The sequence below is a fragment of the Pristiophorus japonicus genome, chromosome 13 (assembly GCF_044704955.1).
Source record: "Pristiophorus japonicus isolate sPriJap1 chromosome 13, sPriJap1.hap1, whole genome shotgun sequence".
Taxonomy (NCBI): Eukaryota; Metazoa; Chordata; class Chondrichthyes; family Pristiophoridae; genus Pristiophorus; species Pristiophorus japonicus.
This window is the reverse complement of record NC_091989.1, coordinates 163,920,124-163,941,033: the sequence shown is the minus strand read 5'-3', so window position 1 is coordinate 163,941,033 and position 20,910 is coordinate 163,920,124. Positions and strand designations below refer to the sequence as shown.

General features: G+C 40.4%; 1 protein-coding gene across 1 annotated transcript in view; it reads right to left on the bottom strand.

Annotated features, from left to right (window-relative positions):
* plcg2 (phospholipase C, gamma 2) overlaps nt 1-20,910 on the bottom strand; it is a 219,184-nt gene continuing 198,274 nt past the window's right edge. Inside the window, exons 22-32 of the mRNA XM_070897010.1 lie at nt 20,100-20,196; nt 19,276-19,342; nt 18,974-19,134; nt 17,470-17,575; nt 15,806-16,021; nt 12,179-12,303; nt 10,198-10,312; nt 8,644-8,817; nt 5,806-5,894; nt 2,979-3,199; nt 1-880 (exon numbers count right to left, since the gene is read on the bottom strand). Of these exons, the coding sequence (XP_070753111.1) occupies nt 829-880; nt 2,979-3,199; nt 5,806-5,894; nt 8,644-8,817; nt 10,198-10,312; nt 12,179-12,303; nt 15,806-16,021; nt 17,470-17,575; nt 18,974-19,134; nt 19,276-19,342; nt 20,100-20,196 (1,423 nt within the window). The 3' untranslated portion in view covers nt 1-828. The remainder of the gene's footprint in view (nt 881-2,978; nt 3,200-5,805; nt 5,895-8,643; nt 8,818-10,197; nt 10,313-12,178; nt 12,304-15,805; nt 16,022-17,469; nt 17,576-18,973; nt 19,135-19,275; nt 19,343-20,099; nt 20,197-20,910) is intronic.

Below are 20,910 nucleotides of genomic sequence, written 5' to 3'. Positions count from 1 at the left end.
GTAAAACAAGGCACCAAAGGTCAATTTTTTCTGCATCATATGATGGCAACAGTTATTAAGTCTTTCAATGAATTTTCATTAGGTGCCAATATTTGAACTTGGGTCATGACCCCACATCATGTCCCTCCTCTATCTTGCTCCATTGCTCCCCCTCCAGTTTTGGAATTGGCAAAAGATGGCAACCCTAACAGTAAGGCATTTTCAATTTTGTGTGAACTTGCTACTCAACACATGATGTATTAAGTCAGTCTCAATCCTTCACATCTATTCAGATCTCAGTAAAATATTTTACTTAATTTTGCTTTAATGAGTAATCAGCAATAACTTTGAAGTCTTGGGTTCTGTCTTTTTATTTATTGTTACCAGAGTTCAAATTTGATAAATCAACTCAACTTCACATTGACCTGAAGGAAACAAATGACATTTCACGAGGGGGATAGAGTTGCACTCTATTTGATTCTACAGTTACACAAAATCCCATGAGCTTTTTCTTAACATTGACTGTGATATCTTTTAATTGATTGACTGTTGGATTACAGATTTCCTTGAAAGCCTTTGGGGTCAATAGGCCATTTAATCAGGTGAGAAAAAGAAAGTGCTTTATGCAAGTGGGAAGATAGTCAATGTTTTTCACTATAATTCATGATCCTAATTACCTGACAAAAATAATAACTAGGTATAGTGCAATAAATTCACTAAATGTATTGGTCTGTTATTAAACATTGATTCCAAAATTTGCTGATCCCTTACTTTACAGTAATCATCATTTTTGATTCACAATATGATGTTCATGTTGGCATCATGGATGGATGGCAAAGGCAGTCTTTTTTATGTATAAAATTTGCTGCAGTTACCAAGTTTCTTTTCCTTGTCTTTACCTCTGAAAAAGGAAAATAGCAGAAAATCGTTTTATTAATTATTCAACTTGAGCTTTGATAACTCATTATCGTAAAAGTCTAGCAAAAATCAAACATAACATTATTTCAAAATTCCCAATGTGACAGTTTTGCACTCCAAAAAAGACACCAGTGTGTTTTGTTTTAGGGATGATGAGCCAAGAGAAGCTGGGATCGTTCTCCCGCAAGCAGAGAAAGTTAAAGGAAGATTTAATGGAGCCGTTCAAAATTATGAGGTGTTTCGATATAGTAGATAGGGAGAAATTGTTTGCACTGGCAGGAGGGTTGGTAACCAGAGGGCACAGATTTAAAATAATTGGCAAAATAGCCAGTGAGCAAATGAGGAGAAATGTATTTACTTAGTGAGTTATTATGGTCTGGAATGGATTGCCAGAAACGGTAGTGGAAGCAAATTCAAAAGTAACTTTCAAAAGGGAATTGGATCTCTACTTAAAGGGGAAAACATTGCAGAGTTGCGAGGAAAGAGCAGGATAGTGGGACTAATTGGTAGCTCATTCAGAGAGCCTGCACAGTACAATGGGCTGAATAGCCACCTGTGCTCTATGATTTTCTCTCATCTGAATGACTAACCTTACTGCATCACAAAACAGTGTGCTGTGTGTGGGTGCAGTGAAATCCCATTATAGTGATACAGACCGTATGTAGATAACTTGTATGGAACAAGTTGAGGCTGATAAAAGATTTACGAGAAGACTATATTCGGCATTTAGAGTGCCCAAAGCCTTTCCATTTGGGAGCATGATAATACTTTTAGTAGCCAACAGATTGGCCAGCTATTTGCTTTGATATAATTGCACTTTGCATATAAATGAAAATAGTAATATCGAGAAACATAGGATAAAACTGACCCTGATATTTCTCAATCTTCAATTGCATTTACGATCGACATACAGGAGGAAATATACAGGGTGAAATCCAAGAAGGTATTAAATTAAAATTACATGTAGACAAAGCCAGCAGTATATATTAGACACGTAATTGTATATTCATATTTTTATTTATAATATAACTGAAGTTAATGTAAAATTTATAAATGACAATTCACAGAAAAGTGTTTTGCCCTACAGTTATTTAGTAGCATTTAAACTAAATCGTTAGATGAGCCATAAGTACAATTTCACATGCCTATGCCCTACTGGCCTAAAGGTTGCAGCAGCTCCCAGTGTTGTTTCTGTTTACCTGCTAGTAAGAAAGGTTGATCAGAACAGCCAGCTGCTCTGTAATGTATTTCCACTCTAATGCTGCTCTGCACAAGTCGGATGTTGTTCAAAGGCAAGTTTACAGTTCTAAATCTACCCACTCTACATCTGTCTTCCAACTTTGTTGGGTTTTTTATCATGTGGATTGGACAATCCTTATATGCCCATGTAGATATAAGCAGTAGCTTATTCCATCATTACATCAATTAAGGAGGTTTCGTGTTTGGTAGGTGCAAATTAGACCTGAGGTGGTAGTAGATTGACAAAGGCAACGAGGTTGGTTTCGACATTTAGGCACCCGATCAGCAGAGCGCGCCGCCGGACAGTCACCCGTAACCGCGGCAATGAGGTGGCTGCACTTTTGAGACCTCAGCCTCTTTTGCATCAAGGGGACGGGATGCCAAACTGGCACCAATATCGGCCTGTCCTGGCCAACAGCAAGGTAAGTGCGTGGGGGGGACGGATTACAATTGCGGAGTGGGCATTCAGAGGTGGCTGTGGGCCAGATTATGTTTGTGGGGCACTCCTTTTCCTCTGAGCACCACAAAAAGAATTTCAAACTTACATTTGCTGGGCCTCTTCAGCTCTATCGCCCATGCAACTGATCGGAGCAAACAGGGCACCAGTCCCAACATAAAATGGCAATCCGGGCCCTGAGATATTAAAAGAGGTCTTCCACCTGGAACAGGCATATGCTTTCGGTGCACAGTGGTAGACCCTTTTCAAAATAATGCTGGGGCTAATGGGGCGGTAAAGCTGCCAAACCTCCCACAACACCATTTGACATCTGTGCGATATCTACAATCACCCTTTCATTTAGCTTCCCAGAGACTTTGAAGGATTATAGATTTCATATACATGCCTCCGCTTTGGGACTTCTGGCAGCTGCTCCCTCTGGCCTCCGCTCCTGCCGGCTTGCAATGTGGAGGAGTCATATAACAATGGGTCACCTCGGTGCCGGGGTGCACTGCTATTGTATAATCCATCTAAAGTCCGTTGTCTAATTGGGGTGGTATCGTATAACCCTTCAACCGGTCGCTGCCGTAACTGCTGACGCGAGGAGTAAAGTTCCTCTTCACCTTCCTGTAATGATGAAATCAAATGTTTTTTTAATGCAAAATTAGTCTAATCCAGCTAAAAGTCATATGGTAATTTTTCAAGGATGTGGTTGTGGGACAGCAGAATAACATAAATAAAGCATATCCCATTGGTCTAAATCTGTATCTTAGTAGAATGTGGCCTTTCAGGTGCATCAATTCCCAACAGTGCTGTTTCTCTGGAGGGAGAAATGGTCTCCACTTTACAAACTCCTTAATTCACATCAGGCTGAAGTGTGATCTGTTGCTAAATTAAGAGTATAATCCACTTTCTTGAGCTAAATTTGCTGTGGTTGTTTCACTCAACCAATAAGGCAGGAGGCAAATGTAGGCAAATAATAAAACACATCAAGGTTTTATTTTGACAGCTTTGGAATATGAATTCTGACCTATTAAAATGTTATCTCTTATTTGTATTCTTCTACTACTGTAATTAATTCAATTACCTATTTTTCTACTGGGTTGCTCCTGGCCTGCTTGTACAATGGACGCTATAAACCATTTCACAGGCATGCTTAGTGGCTATTAGAAGTTTCTTATTGAATCCTGAATGTTTCTTAATGTACATGTAATAATGTTTCTATATTTTTTATAAACAATTAGATTTTATTTATGTGACTACTATTCTTCTCAGTTAAAGACAATATGACACAACACAAAGATACAGCAGTAAGTATTGATAAAGTGGAAAATAGTATAAAACAGGAATGAGAAATTCTCAAAGAAAAAAAACAACTGAAAAGGACAATTTAGGTATGTGGATCCCAGAATCTGAACAATTTTGCTCTAAATCGACTAGTTTACCTCAACTTCTGGCAATATTAGTGGACAAATAAATTTCTCTGTCCACTATTTTAGTGGGTCCATTTCAAATAATGCCTGCATTAAAATAGTGAACAAAGGAATGTCATACAATAGCATTTAGCGTTTGTTTAGTGCTGTTACTAATAGTAATTTCTATTAGCACATTGCTCCTTGTGGTAGATCCACAAGACATGGAGTTATGAAACAATGCAGAAGCCCCGAACTGACTAGGTAATCACACTTATTTCAATCGGATATGGGTAAATGGTTATAGGGTGTCAGATTATAATAAAAACATTTTAACTGTTCAGGCAAGTAAAATTTCAGAATAGTATGCAATATACTGAAACCATGGAGTACTATCAGGCTGATTCAGATAAAAACAGTAGTAAAGATATTAATGAGCATGTTCAATAACTTAATGGTTATCTTTCCACTGTCGCTGAAGAGCTCCTTACGCTCATTCATGGTTTTGTCTATTGGTTACTCTTTTTTCGAGTCTATATTAGTTATCGGGGCCCAGAATTTGCAGTCAGTGGGCAGCAACGATGCTTGCCACTGACCTCGAAGAAATCTGCCCAAAAAGATCTTGCGATCTCTGGAAGAAATGTTAGCTTTATAGACATTAATTTGATTCTAGCCCTGTCTATAGCAGGATCTCAAGCATCCAGCAGCAGTGATGTCTTTCATCAAGCTAGCTAAGCAGCCAATCACATTGAATAATTCTGACAGGCAGCAAGCCAAGAAATAAAAAGCAGCTTTTATCATTCAATTTTTTTTTTTTTTTACAGAAAGTGAAATAAAGATTGGTACAACATACACATGGGGTTGAGGCAAAAGCTAAAATATCATTAAAGTCATGAAATATAGAAAAAAAACAATTACTGTAAAAATCTAATTGTTTTTATCATAATGGAGAAATTTGACATTCCGCAAATATAAAATTAATTGTTCAGGGCCAGAACAGTTGTTCAGCAGTAGTTATTACTCAGAACACTGTTAAAAACCCAGTTACACCTCATTAAACAAGACTTAACATTTTATATGGTTTGTAACAGCGATATTAGAGTGAAAAAGGTTACATTTTCATCAGTTCAAGTGATTTCAGTGAATGCCGGCTTGGGGAGTTTCACAGCGCAATCTGCGGTGGAGCAGGGAATGACTGACCGCAACTTCATTTTTCTGTATTTATCTGCGCATGAGCTAAATCCTGAAGTTACGGTCAGTTTCAGAGCGGTAATGATGACGAATACTGACACTTTCATTGTCATTACCACTACAAAATCCAGGCCATTTTTTTAGATCCGAGAATCTTTGAAAAGTGCAACAGAACTTCATCTTTTTTGAATATGGATCACTCTGGGGTAGATTTCTGTCTTCACATCCTGAATAGTAATTTAGTGGGGAGAAATTGTAGGCCCCTACAAAGTCCAACTAGATTTTTATTCCATTGAAATGAATGCAATGAAAAATTAGGCATTCTGTTCAGCATGTGCGATCTGCATCCACAGGCGGTTAAGATGAAAATCTACCCTCCGTCTCTTTCACATCCTTTCGTTTCCCTACATTGCAACAGTGACTACACTTCAAAAGTACTTCATTGACTTTGAAATGCTTTGGAATGTGCAGAGGTCGTGAAAGGTGCTACGTAAATTCTTTCCCTTATCTGCTTACCTGGAAAATGCAGAAATGTATTCATGTTCTCATCAATAAATACTTGAAGCAACAGGTTAAAAGTTAACTTTCATTAAGCATATAATTAGAGTTATAAAAATAGACATTACTTACCCCTAATTGGTTCACTTCACACTGGATAAGAAGAGCTGCTAATTCAATATCTTCATTGTAACCATTTTTAAGAGGAACAGATCTGTATCCTGGAAAAAATATGAATAAGCATTTACTAAATATTCAAACTCCAAACATTAGACAGCACAAGCAATTCAATTACACTGACAAACTGAGTTTGCACCAAAACCCTTTGAAAACAAAATCAGGTGAGTGTTGGTGTGTGCAATGGGAGTAAAACCTCATCCTGCTTTATATTCTAACAATTCTAATATGTATTTCCATATGACATTTTATAAAAGTGAAGATTTTGTGAATTTGAAATAGAACTTCTAAAAATATTTTTTTTATATTATTGTGGGGGGAAATGACACATGCACACATCTCTCCAGAGATAGCCATGGATTTGGGGGGTTGGGGGCGATGGCTAGCTGGTTATCCCATAGTGCTGTTGACTGCCTCAACAATCCTCTCATAGTTTTGAGATGTTAATGCATGCGGGCTTATGGTCTCGTATTCATTCTCCCACTCACAGCACGCATAAAGATGCATGTTATGGATCATAGGAGACATGGGATGGTGCACATGAATGAAAAGTAGAGAGACAGCACAATTGTACCAATGTGAATTACTGATTCCAGGTGTGGTAAAGGAATGAAGACATTAGGATATGTGCAGCATGATTTTGTGGTGAGTGACAATCACTGTGATGGAGACTGTTAATTACATTTATTACTAGAATATATATAATAAAGATAAATAGTCGTCATTAAAGACTAGACTAATATGATTCATCTTCCTTTCCTGTACAATAAACAATTGAAGATTTGTATTTAGCTATAAAAATGTGCAGATGGTTCATAGCTCGTTTTATATTAATGGAAGATTCTGCTCACCGAATTGACTTTATGTTCATCATACCAGACGCAGTGGTAAGATTTATCTGTACATCTTCAGAATCAAATTGAAATGCTGCAAACATTCATTCACATATAGACAACTAAAAACCAGATCAGATGTAAATTTGTTCCTCATTAGAAACTTCATACAATCATAGAAATTTACAGCACAGAAGGAGGCCGTTCGGCCTATTGTGTCCGTGTCGGCCAACAAAGAGCTATCCAGCCTAATCCCACTTTCTAGCTCTTGGTCCATAGCCTTGTAGGTTACGGCACTTCAAGTGCATATCCAAGTACTGTTTAAATGTGAGGGTTTCTGCCTCTACCACCCTTTCAGGTAGTGAGTTCCAGACCTCCACCACTTTAAAGCATTACTGTATTCACTGATGAGTATTGTGTACGTTGTACATAAACTTCAACTGACCAGAATCTTAGCTGCCTCAATTATTACAATTATACTTCAAATGATACTCCAGCCACACATTGCCCTCAAGACATTTCAGAGATTGTTGTTCTAAATCTAAATATAACTTGGACTCCTGACAAATAAACAACTTCACAATTTAATTATTTAAATTCATTATAAAATTCAGCAATACCACACTGAACACAAATGCGAGTATGACCAGAAGAGAAGTTCAAATAAAGGGTGGATTTCATTGAATTAATGGCTTAAATCGGCATATTTTCAAAATGTAGACTCCAAAATAATCAGCCCAGGCAAGTGGACTGGACCTCTGAAAATAAGCAGGTTTTAAAAAAATATAAAAATATAAGAATCATCGCCCTTATACACAAGTCTGAGAGTGTGTGGGGAGGCCGAGAACCCCACCTAGATGGTGGTCAGGTGTCAGAGTTTCTGGCAGCGTGGAGCAAATAGCATCATAGAATGGTTACAGTACAGAAGGTGGCCATTTGGCTCATTGAGCTTGTGCCGGCTCTATGCATGAGCACTTCAGCTAGTCCCACTCCCCGCCCTTTCCCCGTAGTCCTGATTTTTTTTTTCTTCAGGTATTTATCCAATTCCCTTTTGAAAGCCGTGATTGAATCTGCCTCCACCACCCTTTCAGGCAGTGCATTCCAGATCCTAACCACTCATTGTGTAAAACAATTTTTTCTCATGTCGCCTTTGGTTCTTCTGCCAATCACCTTACATCTGTGTTCTCTGGTTCTCGACCTTGCCGCTAATGGGAACAGTTTCTCTCTATCTACTCTGTCCAGACCCCTCATGATTTTGAACACCTCTATCAAATGTCCTCTCAATCTTCTTGGAGGAGAATAACCCCAGCTTCTTCAGTCTATCCACATAACTGAAGTCTCTCATCCCTCGAATCATTCTCATAAATCTTTTCTGCACCCTCTACTTCCTAAAGTGCGATGCCCAGAATTGGACATAATGCTCCAGTTGAAGCTGAATCAGTGTTTTATAAAGGTTCATCATAACTTCCTTGCTTTTTTACTCTCGGCCTCAATTTATGAATCCCAGGATCCCGCCTGCTTTATTAACAGTAGCTGCCTGAGATGTGTCTATAGTGGTGGGGGTTCCTGCCGTCTCCATGAAAATGAGGTGCCCTCCCACTGACACCACAGAAGCCAAGGAGTCAGAGCTGGAGGGCACATTTTGAAGGCTAAAACATTTACAGCCAATACCAGCAGTAAATTCTTAGGTTTAATTTGTTGTCTGTGGAGCCCTTTCCTTTCATTAAAATAGAGAATTAACAATTAAACCTGGATAAAAATCAAGATCCCTAGAGCATGCCTGGGGAAACCTCAGGCCTGCCTATTAGAAATTGAGTACACATTTTCCAAGCTTTCTTTTGCTCGCAGGGTCAACTTAGCAAGATATCTGTCTTTGTCCTAGTTGTATCTGGTTCAAGCCTGTCATGCCACCTGATATACAAGATGTAATTCCACTAAGTTTCTGAGCTGTTAAACTAACCAGTTTTGATTCCTTTGATGGGGAAAGTGGCATGAGCTAAGAAGTTAGGATCACTGAACATGTCCTCTTCATACACAACAAATCGGAGAAAAGCTAGAGAGGGATCTTGGATGACAAATTCCTCATTGGCATCTTCAGCTCCTCCTGACCAAACTGGGTTCAGGCCATTATCATCTGGAATAGAAACAAACACATGATTTAAATCACTTAAGAGTCACAAGACACTTTCTTCAAGATATAAAACTTCTATATTATTCCTACCTCATTTTATATATCGCAGCATATTAATTTTCATACTTTTGGCTCTTTAAGAAGCATATAAATATAGCACAAATAACTTGTAATACTGAAACAGAATCATTTTTTACATTGTAGAAGACATAGCTTTGCTATCTACTGGTTTAACCTTCTGCCTTTTACCAAGGCTGTTGAGAACTCGGCCTTTTGCTTGCTATTAGAGTGTGTATATATACACATATATTTAAATCACAAGATACTTATACAATTATGTCGGCTCTGCAAACTCTGTAAAAACCTGAAAGCAAAAAGATTAAACTATTTTGCTCATTCAGATTCTGACTGACCTGCTGTGCATTTGCATGTTTGCCGTTTTCCTTTTGTAATTTGTTAATGTAACTATACCACAAGGTATCGTGACCGATTTGGTAAAGACACTGTGATGTAGCAGGTTTGATGTCTGTGCTGAACTAGCTGATCTCTGTTCGAGCAGCAGTTGTAGGGGTGCTGCAATCGATTAGAAGCACTCCTGGGATAGGGACAGGGGGGAGGGGGGAGGGGGGAGGGGGGAGGGGGGAAGGTTCCTGCTCCAGGCTGCAATCTAGTGACTCCTGCTGGAAGGTTCACGTATATGGACATTGCGAGAGAGTAGGTTCGGGCTCAGCAATGGCACCGCCCATTATGCCATCGCAGTTGAATAGCCAGCTCACACTCATTGTTCAGGTACACACATGAAGGCGGCCAATTGGACAAAGTACTAGAAGGCTACCACTGCTGGTGGGAATCAGCCTCTGCTGAGATTGGAGTAAATTAAGCACGTTTAAAAAAAAAACAATCAGGAACACTTTTCACATTACTGAAGTCATTTTATCCAAACTTCAACACACGTTTTTCCAGAGTGAACACACATCCACCCCACCCATGCACACGTGTGCGCACCCCCCCACCCGCACACCCACACGCACTCCTACATGTGCGCACACATCCCCCACCCGCGCACCCACACACACTCCCACACGTGCACACACCACCCCCACCCGCACACCCACATACACTCCCACACGTGCACAGGCAGCCCCCACCCGCACACCCACGCACACTCCCACACGTATGCGCACCCCCCCCACCCGCTCCCACATGTGCACACACACCCCCCACCCGCACGCACTCCCCCACCCGCACGCCCACACATGCACACGCACCCCCCACCCACTCCCAAACGCGCACTCGCACACGCACACACCCGCCCGCACACGCACTCCCACGCATGTACTCACACACGCGCACTCATACATGCGCTCCCACACATGCACTCACTTATCACTACTGTCTTGAACTTCTTGTTTTCATTCTCAGGGCCACACAGTTCTATTTCTACGAAAGGGCAGACTATACTCCTGCCAGGTTTGGGTAGATGTCGGGCACCAAGAAGCTGCAAAGATAATGGAACAATAAACATATTATAAGAAATCCTGATATCTAATCAACAGTATTATAAAATAGGATACACCATGAAGATGCAGAACTACTTTACAGTGCATTGCTGAGAATTACTTGGACAACCAACCCATGACCTTTATCCCTTGTGATGGGAGCACAATGACTACAGTGAATATCTTCAACAGTGATACAGTTTCACTTAAATACATGTCACAATTTGTAACTTTAACTAACGTCATGTAACTTCTTAAGATTTGCTTTGACATCGCTGAAAAGCAGCTTCCAATGTGCGCAGCGCAAATGTTGCAATATAACTCTGGAGTCGGGGAGGAACTGCACATGCCTGTAAGCTGGCACATGCAGAGCTCTCTCCGGAGCAGGAGAATTGCAATTAGAGTCAGGTGGTATTGATGAGGTTGAAATTATCACTGCAGACTGTTAGTTGTGGCATAAGTGAACCATTCGTAAACCTTGTGATATCACCCTGAAGCACTCCACCATTTGCTTAACAACGTGTGTCTGAATTTTAAATAGGTGGAAGAAAGGTTCTAAGTATAGCACTAGTAAACCTTCCATGGCATTGCTCATGCAATGTTTCTAAGGATTGGAATGTTACAAAGTGTGTAACAGTGCACAATGTATTATTGTGGTAATAATAAACTAAATATTTCCTTCATTGGCTTGGTGTCAATTGGTTTATCTGATAACACAACTGTGAAGGGTCTTGGGACATTTTACTATGTTAAATGCATTATATAAACGCAAGTTGTTGTCGTAAGGTAGAGCGGTGGCCCGCACAGGCCAATTGTTCAGTAAACAAAATCGCAGGGCAATCATAATGTGATTATTGTTTGGTCAGCGATTTCAGCATCTTGAAAAACATGCTCATCAGCTTGAAGCTATTGTTCAAAAGCACCCACCACTTTAAGATTGTTTAGCATTTACAACAAAGTGTGGTATCTGGAGTGTGATGTCTGAGGTAGACATATAAATGTGGTAAAAAGTCACAGATTTTATTCAGTTTTGTAATGTATGCACCTGTTGATCCCCTTTTATAGGGGGCACTTGTAAATTATGGTTTTAGAGCCCCAAAATAAACACAAAAAAAACAATAAAAAAGGGCCTTGGGAAATGTTTGGAGTGTCCCCCAGATCGGGGGGGGGGGGGGGGGGGGGGGTGGGCACGATTTAATGTTTAATATTGTTTACTCCAAAAGAGTTGTGGAGTTGTTGAGTTGTGAGTGGCTTAGCCAGTCACGTGATGTTCACAAGACTCACAAAAATCCCAGCCAGTTGGGTTCAGGGAATCCACGATGAGGCAGGTGGTTGGTGGATGAACTATGAGATTGTTAAACCTTTGTTAATAAACCATTCTTAATGGCAATGTGTTGCAATGAATTCTTAAGCAAAGAACCCTTGAAGCAAATACATTGCAAGTTTACAGAATAATTTCATGCCCAAATGTTAAAATCTACCGGAGTGACTTTAAAAATGCCATAGATAGATTTTTAACCAATAAGGGAATTAAGGGTTATGGGGAGCGGGCGGGTAAGTGGAGCTGAGTCCACGGCCAGATCAGCCATGATCTTGTTGAATGGCGGAGCAGGCTCGAGAGGCTAGATGGCCTACTCCTGTTCCTAATTCTTATCTTCTTATGTTATGTTATAAGAAATAGGTTTTTGGTGTCCTATTTTCAATGACCAAAATAACAAGGCGGTCACTAGTAAAAGTGGATGATTGACCACCCTAGTTCTAAAATAATCTCTCCGTCTCGATGTTTTATTCTATGAATATATTTCAATATGATTATTGAAAAGAGAATGACACAATACTACCAAATGTGGAATCAATGTCCTTACTTTTATTTTGACGGAATATGGTCGGTGCTGAATTGAATTATCACTCCTCAGAGATTCAGGCTGCAGCAGAAAACCAGTTCGTCCATTCATAGAAAACAAAGATTGATTCAACTGCATTGATTTATCTGTAACAAGATTTGGAACGGTTTGTTGAAGGACAGCGTTAGGTACAATGACGACACCAAACCCCTGAAAACGGTGCATACAGTCCCTGCCCTCTCTCAGATATTGGGCACAAAGCTTGTAGATTCTCAACATCCCAAACACTCATGTCCTAGCCACAGGTATATAAAATCGGTGTAAAAGCACATAACAAAACATGGAATGAGGAAAGTCATTTCACTCCATCAATCTCATAAGTCACCTCTAATTTGTACTTTCCTTCAATATCATGATGGCGTTGATTAATCAAGCAAAATATCTTAAAACGGAAGATTAAAATTTCTCCCCATCCCCAAGATAAAAGAAAAATCCAGGATCTGAAGCTAAACATTGCAATTCACTTTACGGAACAGGAAGGTGATGCACTGCAGAACTGACATTCCCCAGACATTTCCCAAGCTCAACAGAACTTATGTTCTTAACCGATAATCTTTTGTTTCCAAATACGCTGAAAAATACGTTTATATCCTCTCAGAAACCTCAGTTTGATTCTCTGCCTTGCATCCATTGTAATTTATTTATTTATTTGGACACCCTCAAAGCCTCCCTGGTAAAGTGCGGCATCACCACTGACACCCGGGAGTCCCTGGCCGAAGACCGCCCTAGGTGGAGAAAGTGCATCCGGGAGGGCGTTGAGCTCTTTGAATCTCAATGGCACGAGCATGATGAGGTCAGGTGTGGGCAGCGGAAGGAGCGTGCGGCAAATCAGTCCCACCCCCCACCCCCCCTTCCCCCGACAAATGTCTGTCCCACCTGTGACAGGGTCTGTGGCTCTCGTATTGGACTGTTCAGCTACCAAAGGACTCACTTTAGGAGTGGAAGCAAGTCTTCCTCGATTCCAAGGAACTGCCTATGATGATGATGCTACCTATATTATTTCTCATGAAAACTTGCTCTTATTCTCACTCACGCATACACTGTCTATTCTTGTAATTCAAAGTATTTTGCTTCAAAGGAATAATTTACAGGGTTATGGGGAAAGAGCAAGGGAGCGGGACTAATTGGACAGCTCGTTCAAAGAGCCGGTACAGGCACAATGGGTTGAACGGCCTCCTTCTGGACTGTATAATTCTAGGATCCAGCAGTACAAATTAAGCAATTTGAACAAAACAGCATGGGAACTTTTATTTGCATGATTTGAATTAGAATTTATAGATAATTCACATTAAGCAACTTCAAATTAAGAAGAGTAGTGTGTGTGTATCCTGGGTCTAGCACCACAAGTTTGTAAGGTTATCCCTATTCCTTGTAAAATGATATACAGCCATACAGTAAATATCTTGCCAACAATTTTATGTCAGAGCAGTGGCTCCATCTAGAGGTTGTTGTGTGCAAAGACATAACACTTTCTGGTAATTAAATACCACTGGAAGACACTTAATTTTTGTGGCATATAAAATGTAATGTGGAACGGCAAAATACACAGCTTATCTTACCTGTGAATTATGAGGTATTTCTAACTCTTGATGCCCTCTAATTTCTCTTGCATATCCTACTGTTAATTATTTTTAAAATTCCAACCTTTAGTCAATTCGCAGCAGGTGTTTATTCAAACAATCTGAGTCAATCAATCAATCAATTTAAGACTGAGATCGATAGATTCTTGAACACTAGGGGAATCAAGGGATTTGGGGATAGGGTGGGAAAGTGGAGTTGATGTAGAAGATCAGCCATAATCTTATTGAATGGCAGAGCAGGCTTGAGGGGCCTACTCCTGCTATTAATTCTTATGTTCTTAATTTCATTCAAATAAAATTATGGGGGGGGGGGGGAAATTTTCACTTTTCAAAGTGACATTTTTAACACATTTTCTCATCATTTTTGGTGCAACAGCAGCTTAAGAGCCACATTGTGTTGTTATTTTCCTGAGGAAATTCTCTCCTAAGCAATTTACACTGGTTTTATGCTAGAATATCACTACGCATCAATTTTCTGGATCATTTGCAGCAGCCGCTGCCAAGATCTGTCTGACAAAACCCTACTTACCTTATTAACATAGCCACGGCCCCATTCAAAACACTGGAGAATGAAAATTCTCTGCATTTCCGCCTGTTTTGAATACGCGTAAATTGTTGACCCAAAATTTTAGGTACTGGAGGACCCAAAATCACTATTCCTGGTGTGTACCAGAGAATGTTTAAAAAAATCTCTTTATTGAGACCTGCTCTGTATTTCCTATATCGTTGAATGCTTATTTATGCGAATAGAATCTGTTAAAAAGAGAAAAGCTTCCAGGATTGTATTTTCTTGAACATGTGCTTCATGTGCATAAATGATGGATTGATGGCTTCAAACTTCAATTTTCATAACATCAATAATAATCATTACAACAGTGACTACACTTCAAAAAAGTACTTAATTGGCTGTAAGGAACTTTGGGATGTCCTGAGATCATGAAAGATGCTTCACAAATGCAAGTTCTTTCTTTCTATAAAGAAGAAAGTTATCAAATGTCGGTGCTTCTATAAAGAAGAAAGTTAGCATATGTTAGTGCTTTCCTCAAGCCCAAATTGTTTACGCTGATGGCCGCTTGTTTAACGCCAGATTTTTCCAATCTGGAGTGTGCTAATGAGATTTTCAGCAAATTTCGGCGTATGTTGCTGTCGACAAGATCGGCGTAGAAACCAGCGTCAATTTCGGCATGTCGGATCGAGGAAATTGCAGCTCATTCCTTGTACACATTTAGAATTTCTCTATAAAGGATAACCAACATGGTTCTTTTTGCTAACACACTACGGGGTGGAAATTCGGTCGCGGCTCTGTATCGGCGTTATCTCGGGCGGAGCGGTAAGTTTTGCGCCGGGAAATGGTTTGCGTCTCCCGCCGCAAAATTTACCAGCTGGGCCCCGAGTGTGGAGCGGAGCGTTAAGGGAGGCCTCTTTTAGGGCTCTAGGCCAGCTGAGCAAATGAAAATCCCAAGGTACACAGCCAGTCTTGGTGCGCCCTAAGAGAGGCTTCCATGAAAAAAGAAAATCTGGAAAAAAAAAACACCAAAAACATTCCCAGTACTTTACTGACGCCACATCCGTATGAATCGCAAAAATAAAAAAAATAAATAACAACGTACCTCAGGTAGATATTCCTTCCCTCACTGCGGCCGCTACAGCTGAGACCGCCGGCTTTCACAGGTGGTCCCACTAGGGCACGCTGCAGGGCGCTACGGATCGGGCGAGTTTTAAATTCCGAGCTGGTGTCACAACCAGGGGTGTTGTACACCGGCTCGGCTCACCCCTCCTGGGTGGTAATGCTCTGGGCTCCTGCAAACCCGGCACCGAATGTCCCGGCGGGGCTCTGGAAGCTGGCCGTCCATTCGGAAATGCTTTACACCGCCATTACCGCTCCTCCGTCGCGAAAACCGAGGCAGCAACAAATCGAAAATCCAGCCCTTGTTGTTTTAATGTCATAACCCTTTGGATCAAAACAAATCAAGTATTCAAGTGAATCACTATGAAAAATATAATTCACCTGGTGTTTGAAAATTTAGAGCTGCCATTTGGGATCCATGTTGCCACAGCACAACTGGGTCATAGTTGGAAGAATCGATGCGTTGGCCTTTGGGGTAGATTCTGGAGAGTTGCTTGCGGTTGTATTCTCGAAACTCTTTTGACTTTTGTTTGAGGATGTGCTCTGCCTTGTTTTCTGCAAATGATCTGATTTCCTTGTAATCTGTGACATCTCTAACTAAAAAGAACAGATTGTATTTGTGAGTAATTGCTAAATTTTCCCCTTTCTCCTCGTCATTTCTTAACACCTCTACAGTTAAAGGGCAAGTGCACAAGTTACAGGATAGGCGGAACTTTCCACTTTGGCAGAGACGTAAAACAGGCGTTACCAATGGAAAATCGAGCGGGGTGTATAACGTGCAGCCAAACCGATAGCGCCTGTTTTACATCCCCGCTGAAGTTGTAAGTTCCGGGTAATGAGCTGGGCAAAATATATAAGAGGGCAAAATCATGACAGATGAAATTTAATGCAGAAAAGTGTAAAGTGCTACATAGAAATGAAAAATAGACAACATGCAAACTCTATGAATGATGCTGAAATAGCTAAGGATGAGGCTGAAAGAAACCTAGGAGTCTTACAGATTTGATGCGAAACATGCTCAACCAGCGCACAGCAACAATGAACAAGGCCAATAGGATGCTATACCACAAAGCCAAACCAACAGAATATGGGTCAGAGGAGGTAATGATATATCGTTACAGCACTCTGGTCCCTCCACACCTTGTATACTGCGCCCAGTCCTGGTCGCCAAAAAGTAAGAGACAGTCAAGTCCTGGAAGCAGTGCAGAGAAGAGCCATAAAGCTGATCTCTAATGTCAGGAGTCTGAGTGATGAGGAAGGACCAGAGAAGCATAAGCTTCTCAGCGTAGACAGGAGGCATCTAGGAAGTCATAGGATAGATGTATATAAGATTGTTAAGGGTATAGAAAAAGTTAACCTGGAATATTACTTTAAATTTAACTGTGGAAGTAGAACTAAGCAACATGGGTAAGTAAAAATAATTTTATGACTGATAGTGTATACAAGAGTGACCAACTTGTGCAATAAACATCCAGATGTTGCAGTGGAGGCAAAATCCTCAGAATCATTTAAGAAACAAATAGATGCTACTATGACAGAGGAAGCATTAAGATTTCCCTGAACAAAGGTGGGTTGAATGGCTTTTCTAATCAGTAATTATCATGATCTTGCTCCCATGCAACCTACACTCTGTGTAGCCAGTTAGGTGTTGCTCTCCCATTGTGTTTTGTTTCTCTCCCTGCAGGAAACCTTTGTTCAACATCTCCCTACTCAAGAGAGCTTTTTTCAGAAACTGAGCAGAGTGGGACTTGAACATGCATCCATTCCCACTCCAGGGCACAGACAACTAATGCAGTAACACTCAGCATTACTTCACTACCTACTCATGAATGATTTAATGATAAGAATCATTATAGCATTTGCTGTATAAATTAACCAACGTTATGACTGCTGTGTTGGTACGGATAATGGAAAATATCAGTTAAATGATTCTGACGGGAGGAACAGTTATGTCTCTGCATAAATGGGAAAATGAGACATCGGTGTCAGAAATCCACCAAATAGTGCTGGCCAATTGCTACTTTTCAGTGTGGAAAAAAAATTACCATTCGGAAAAAATTCTTTCGACTTTGCTGGTCTGCAGTATACAACTAAATCAGATAACTCTTTGGCAATCTGCTGCTTCCTCTCCATCTCATTTCGATTTTCCTCCTGTTAAAACAGAGCTCAAATCAGTTTTTGTTCCATTCATAAGAAAATGAATACCTTATGATCATATCTGTGACATATTTTACACATATTAATCAATCTATCTTCCACAAATCTATTCATTATTTTACTTCACCCTGTTCCACAAAGTGCATGTAACAAGTATTAATCCCATTACTACTTGTGGTGGTGTTGTGGGGCTGGACTAGATTACAGAAATAGGGAGGGGCGAGACCATGGAGGGATTTGAAAATAAGGATGAGAATTTTGAAATCGAGGCGTTGCTTAAACTGGAGCCAATGCAATTCAGCGAGCACAGGGGGTGATGGATGAATGGGACTTGGTGCGAGTTAGGACAATGGGTTAGAATAGTCAAGTCTAGAGGTAACAAAGGCATGGATGAGGGTTTCAGCAGCGGATGAGCTGAGGCAAAGGCAGAGACAGGCGATGTTATGGCAATGGAAATAGGCGGTCTTAGTTATGACGTGGATATGTGGTCGGAAGCTCATTTCAGGCTCAAATATGACACCAAGGTTGTGAACAGTCTGGTTCAGCCTTCGACAGATTTTAGGGAGAGGGATGGAGTCAGTGGCTAGGGAACGGAGTTAATGGCGGGGACCGAAAACAATGGCTTTGGACTTCCCAATATTTAATTGGAATAATCAATGTATGGACTACACTTCCAGAAAGAATAATGGAGATGAAAATCCTGGAACTATTTAAGAAATAATTGCATGCTGCGATGGGGGACGTTGGAATATTTTTAGATGGAAGAAATTTGGATGGGCCAAAATGTCTTCCTAATCTGTAACTATCATATAATCTTGCGATCAGTTGGCCTCAACACAAGAAAATGGGGAAATCAGTCAGGATTCCAGTGGCAAATGCTGGAGAGTGTGTGTGTGTGGGTATTAGGCAAGGACAAATCATGGTTGACTGTGATGGTCCAGAATGTTGAACAGCCTGGCCACAATCACTAGTTAGATTCAAATGTTTAGAGTGATCATTGGGTGAAGGACACAGGAAGATGATCTAAAATGTCCCAGTGTCTGAAGTTGTCCTAAAACCAATGCTGCAGTGAAAATTAATCTCTTCACAGCATTGTGAGCGCAGCTGTAAAGATTTACTTTGGTTGGTAGTCTAGATAAATTGTAAATGCTTTAAAACAAAAGGAACAGAGGAAAATAGTCACCAACCATTGCAACCAGAGAACCACAGTGTATAGGAATTCCTGTTTATATTGAACTGCAATATTCGAACACAAATGTACAAATGCAACAAATGAACCAATGTTGTCGACACATTAGACTAAAGTCAGATCTCATTGTCAGAGATCGGGAATGCTTTATTTACAGTTGGATTTGATTCTATTTTAAAATAAATATTTTGCCAGAGACATACCTGTACATATATTTTCTGAGAACACTGTATCACTTCATAGTACCAGGAAAACAAATCTTCCAACGTTTCAGTGGCAATATCTAGGGGCGGTGCATCTTCGGGTACTTTAGGTTGAATGGTAAAGACAAATGCCATCCCTTGCATCCCATTTGCCTGTTTAACTGTTTTCAAAATAAGCACCATTTCAGTTTTCACAGTAGCCATGCATGTGGGAACTCAAAACCATTAGAACAAGTGAAATAAAGACAACTAAACGATCACATATTTTCACCAGTGCACCTCGCGGCACAGTTCATACGTACCAACAGAACACTTGGCAAGTTCCACAATCCCTCTGCATATTACTCCTAGGGGGTTATCTTCCGTTATCTGAACAACAAAATAATAAATAAGCTCAAGGAATAGATCGTCAAACCTATTAAAACCAGTTTTAGAACATCATAGAATGGTTACAGCACGGAAGAAGGCCATTCAGTCCATCGAGCCCGTACTGGCTCTCTGCAAGAGCACTTCAGCTAGTCGCATTCCCCTGTCCTTTCCCCGCAGCCATGCAATTTCTTTTCTTTCAGGTACATATCCAACTCCCTTTTGAAAGTAGTGATTGAGTCTGCCTCTACCACCCTTTCAGGCAGTTCATTCCAGATCCTAACCACTCGCTGTTTAAAAAAGTTTTTTCTTTAGTCACCTTTGGTTCTTTTGCCAATCACCTTAAATCTGTGTCCTCTTGACCCTTCTGCCAGTGGGAACAGTTTCTCTCTATCTACTCTGTCCAGACCCTTCATGATTTTGAACACCTCTATCAAATCTCCTCTCAACCTTCTTTGCTCTAAGGCGAACAACCTCAGCTTCTCCAGTCTATCCACATAACTGAATTCCCTCATTCCCGGAATCAGTCTTGTAAATCTTTTCTGCATCCTCTCTAAGGCTTTCACATCCTTCCTAAAGTGCGGTGCCCAATTATTGGTTAAGCTGACTCAACTTGCACTACAATAATGGCAATATAACAAATAGACCGATCCATTCACAGGATAGCATTGGCATGTTTAAATAGATTATTGGGGCCAAATTAATCAAATCGCAACTACCATAAATTTATAAACACAATTACTAAATGAATAAAACGTACCTGGCTGCTAAAGTCTTCTTGAATTTCAGCAGCTATTTCTTCCACATAGTTGGCTGGAAAAAACTTTTGTGATTGGTCTCCATAATCCCCCTTCCACCTAAACATACCATACACATAGAGTTATGACATTTCTTATGAATAATCCTAGTTTCTTGTTTTAAGTTTTTCAACATTGCGTTTGCTCTGAGAGAAGAAAAAAACAATTATTCAGTGAGTGACTCTTATTCTGTGGTGCTTAGCTGAAATTCATATATGGCATAGACTTTTAGCTTCATCTACTGCTTTAAAGCCTGAGATCGACCAGCCATTAATAGGAGTGTTTGTCTGTCTGAAAGAGAAGAGTTAGCATGTAGAAATTAATGGAGACCTAGGAGTTGTTTCAAGTGGTTTGGGAAATATCATAAACCAGCAGAACAAAACTTCCAATTTACTGTAAAGCCAAGATGGAGGCCCGAGGCCAGACACCAACAGAATTGTAAAGAGTGACAGAAAAGGCAGGAATAAGAGAATAGCCAGCAGCTCCAAGGCGCTCCAAACTTATGCCACAGAGTGGTAAGATGGACGTTGTATCATAGGGGACAACTGAACTACGTAATGAAAATCTGATAAACCCAAAGCATTAATATTGAAGTCCAGAGTTTGTGAGGAAGTGTCAAAGAGATTTTTACACAAGAACAAGCATTATTTAGCGCTCCACTTCCTTTCGGGGGCGGTAACCCCAATTTCTCATGAAAGGTGAGGCTGCTGTGCCTGGCGCAAAGTCTCATACCTCGCAAGTGTTAAGGGGCGGTGTCCAATTTCTTTCCCCAAA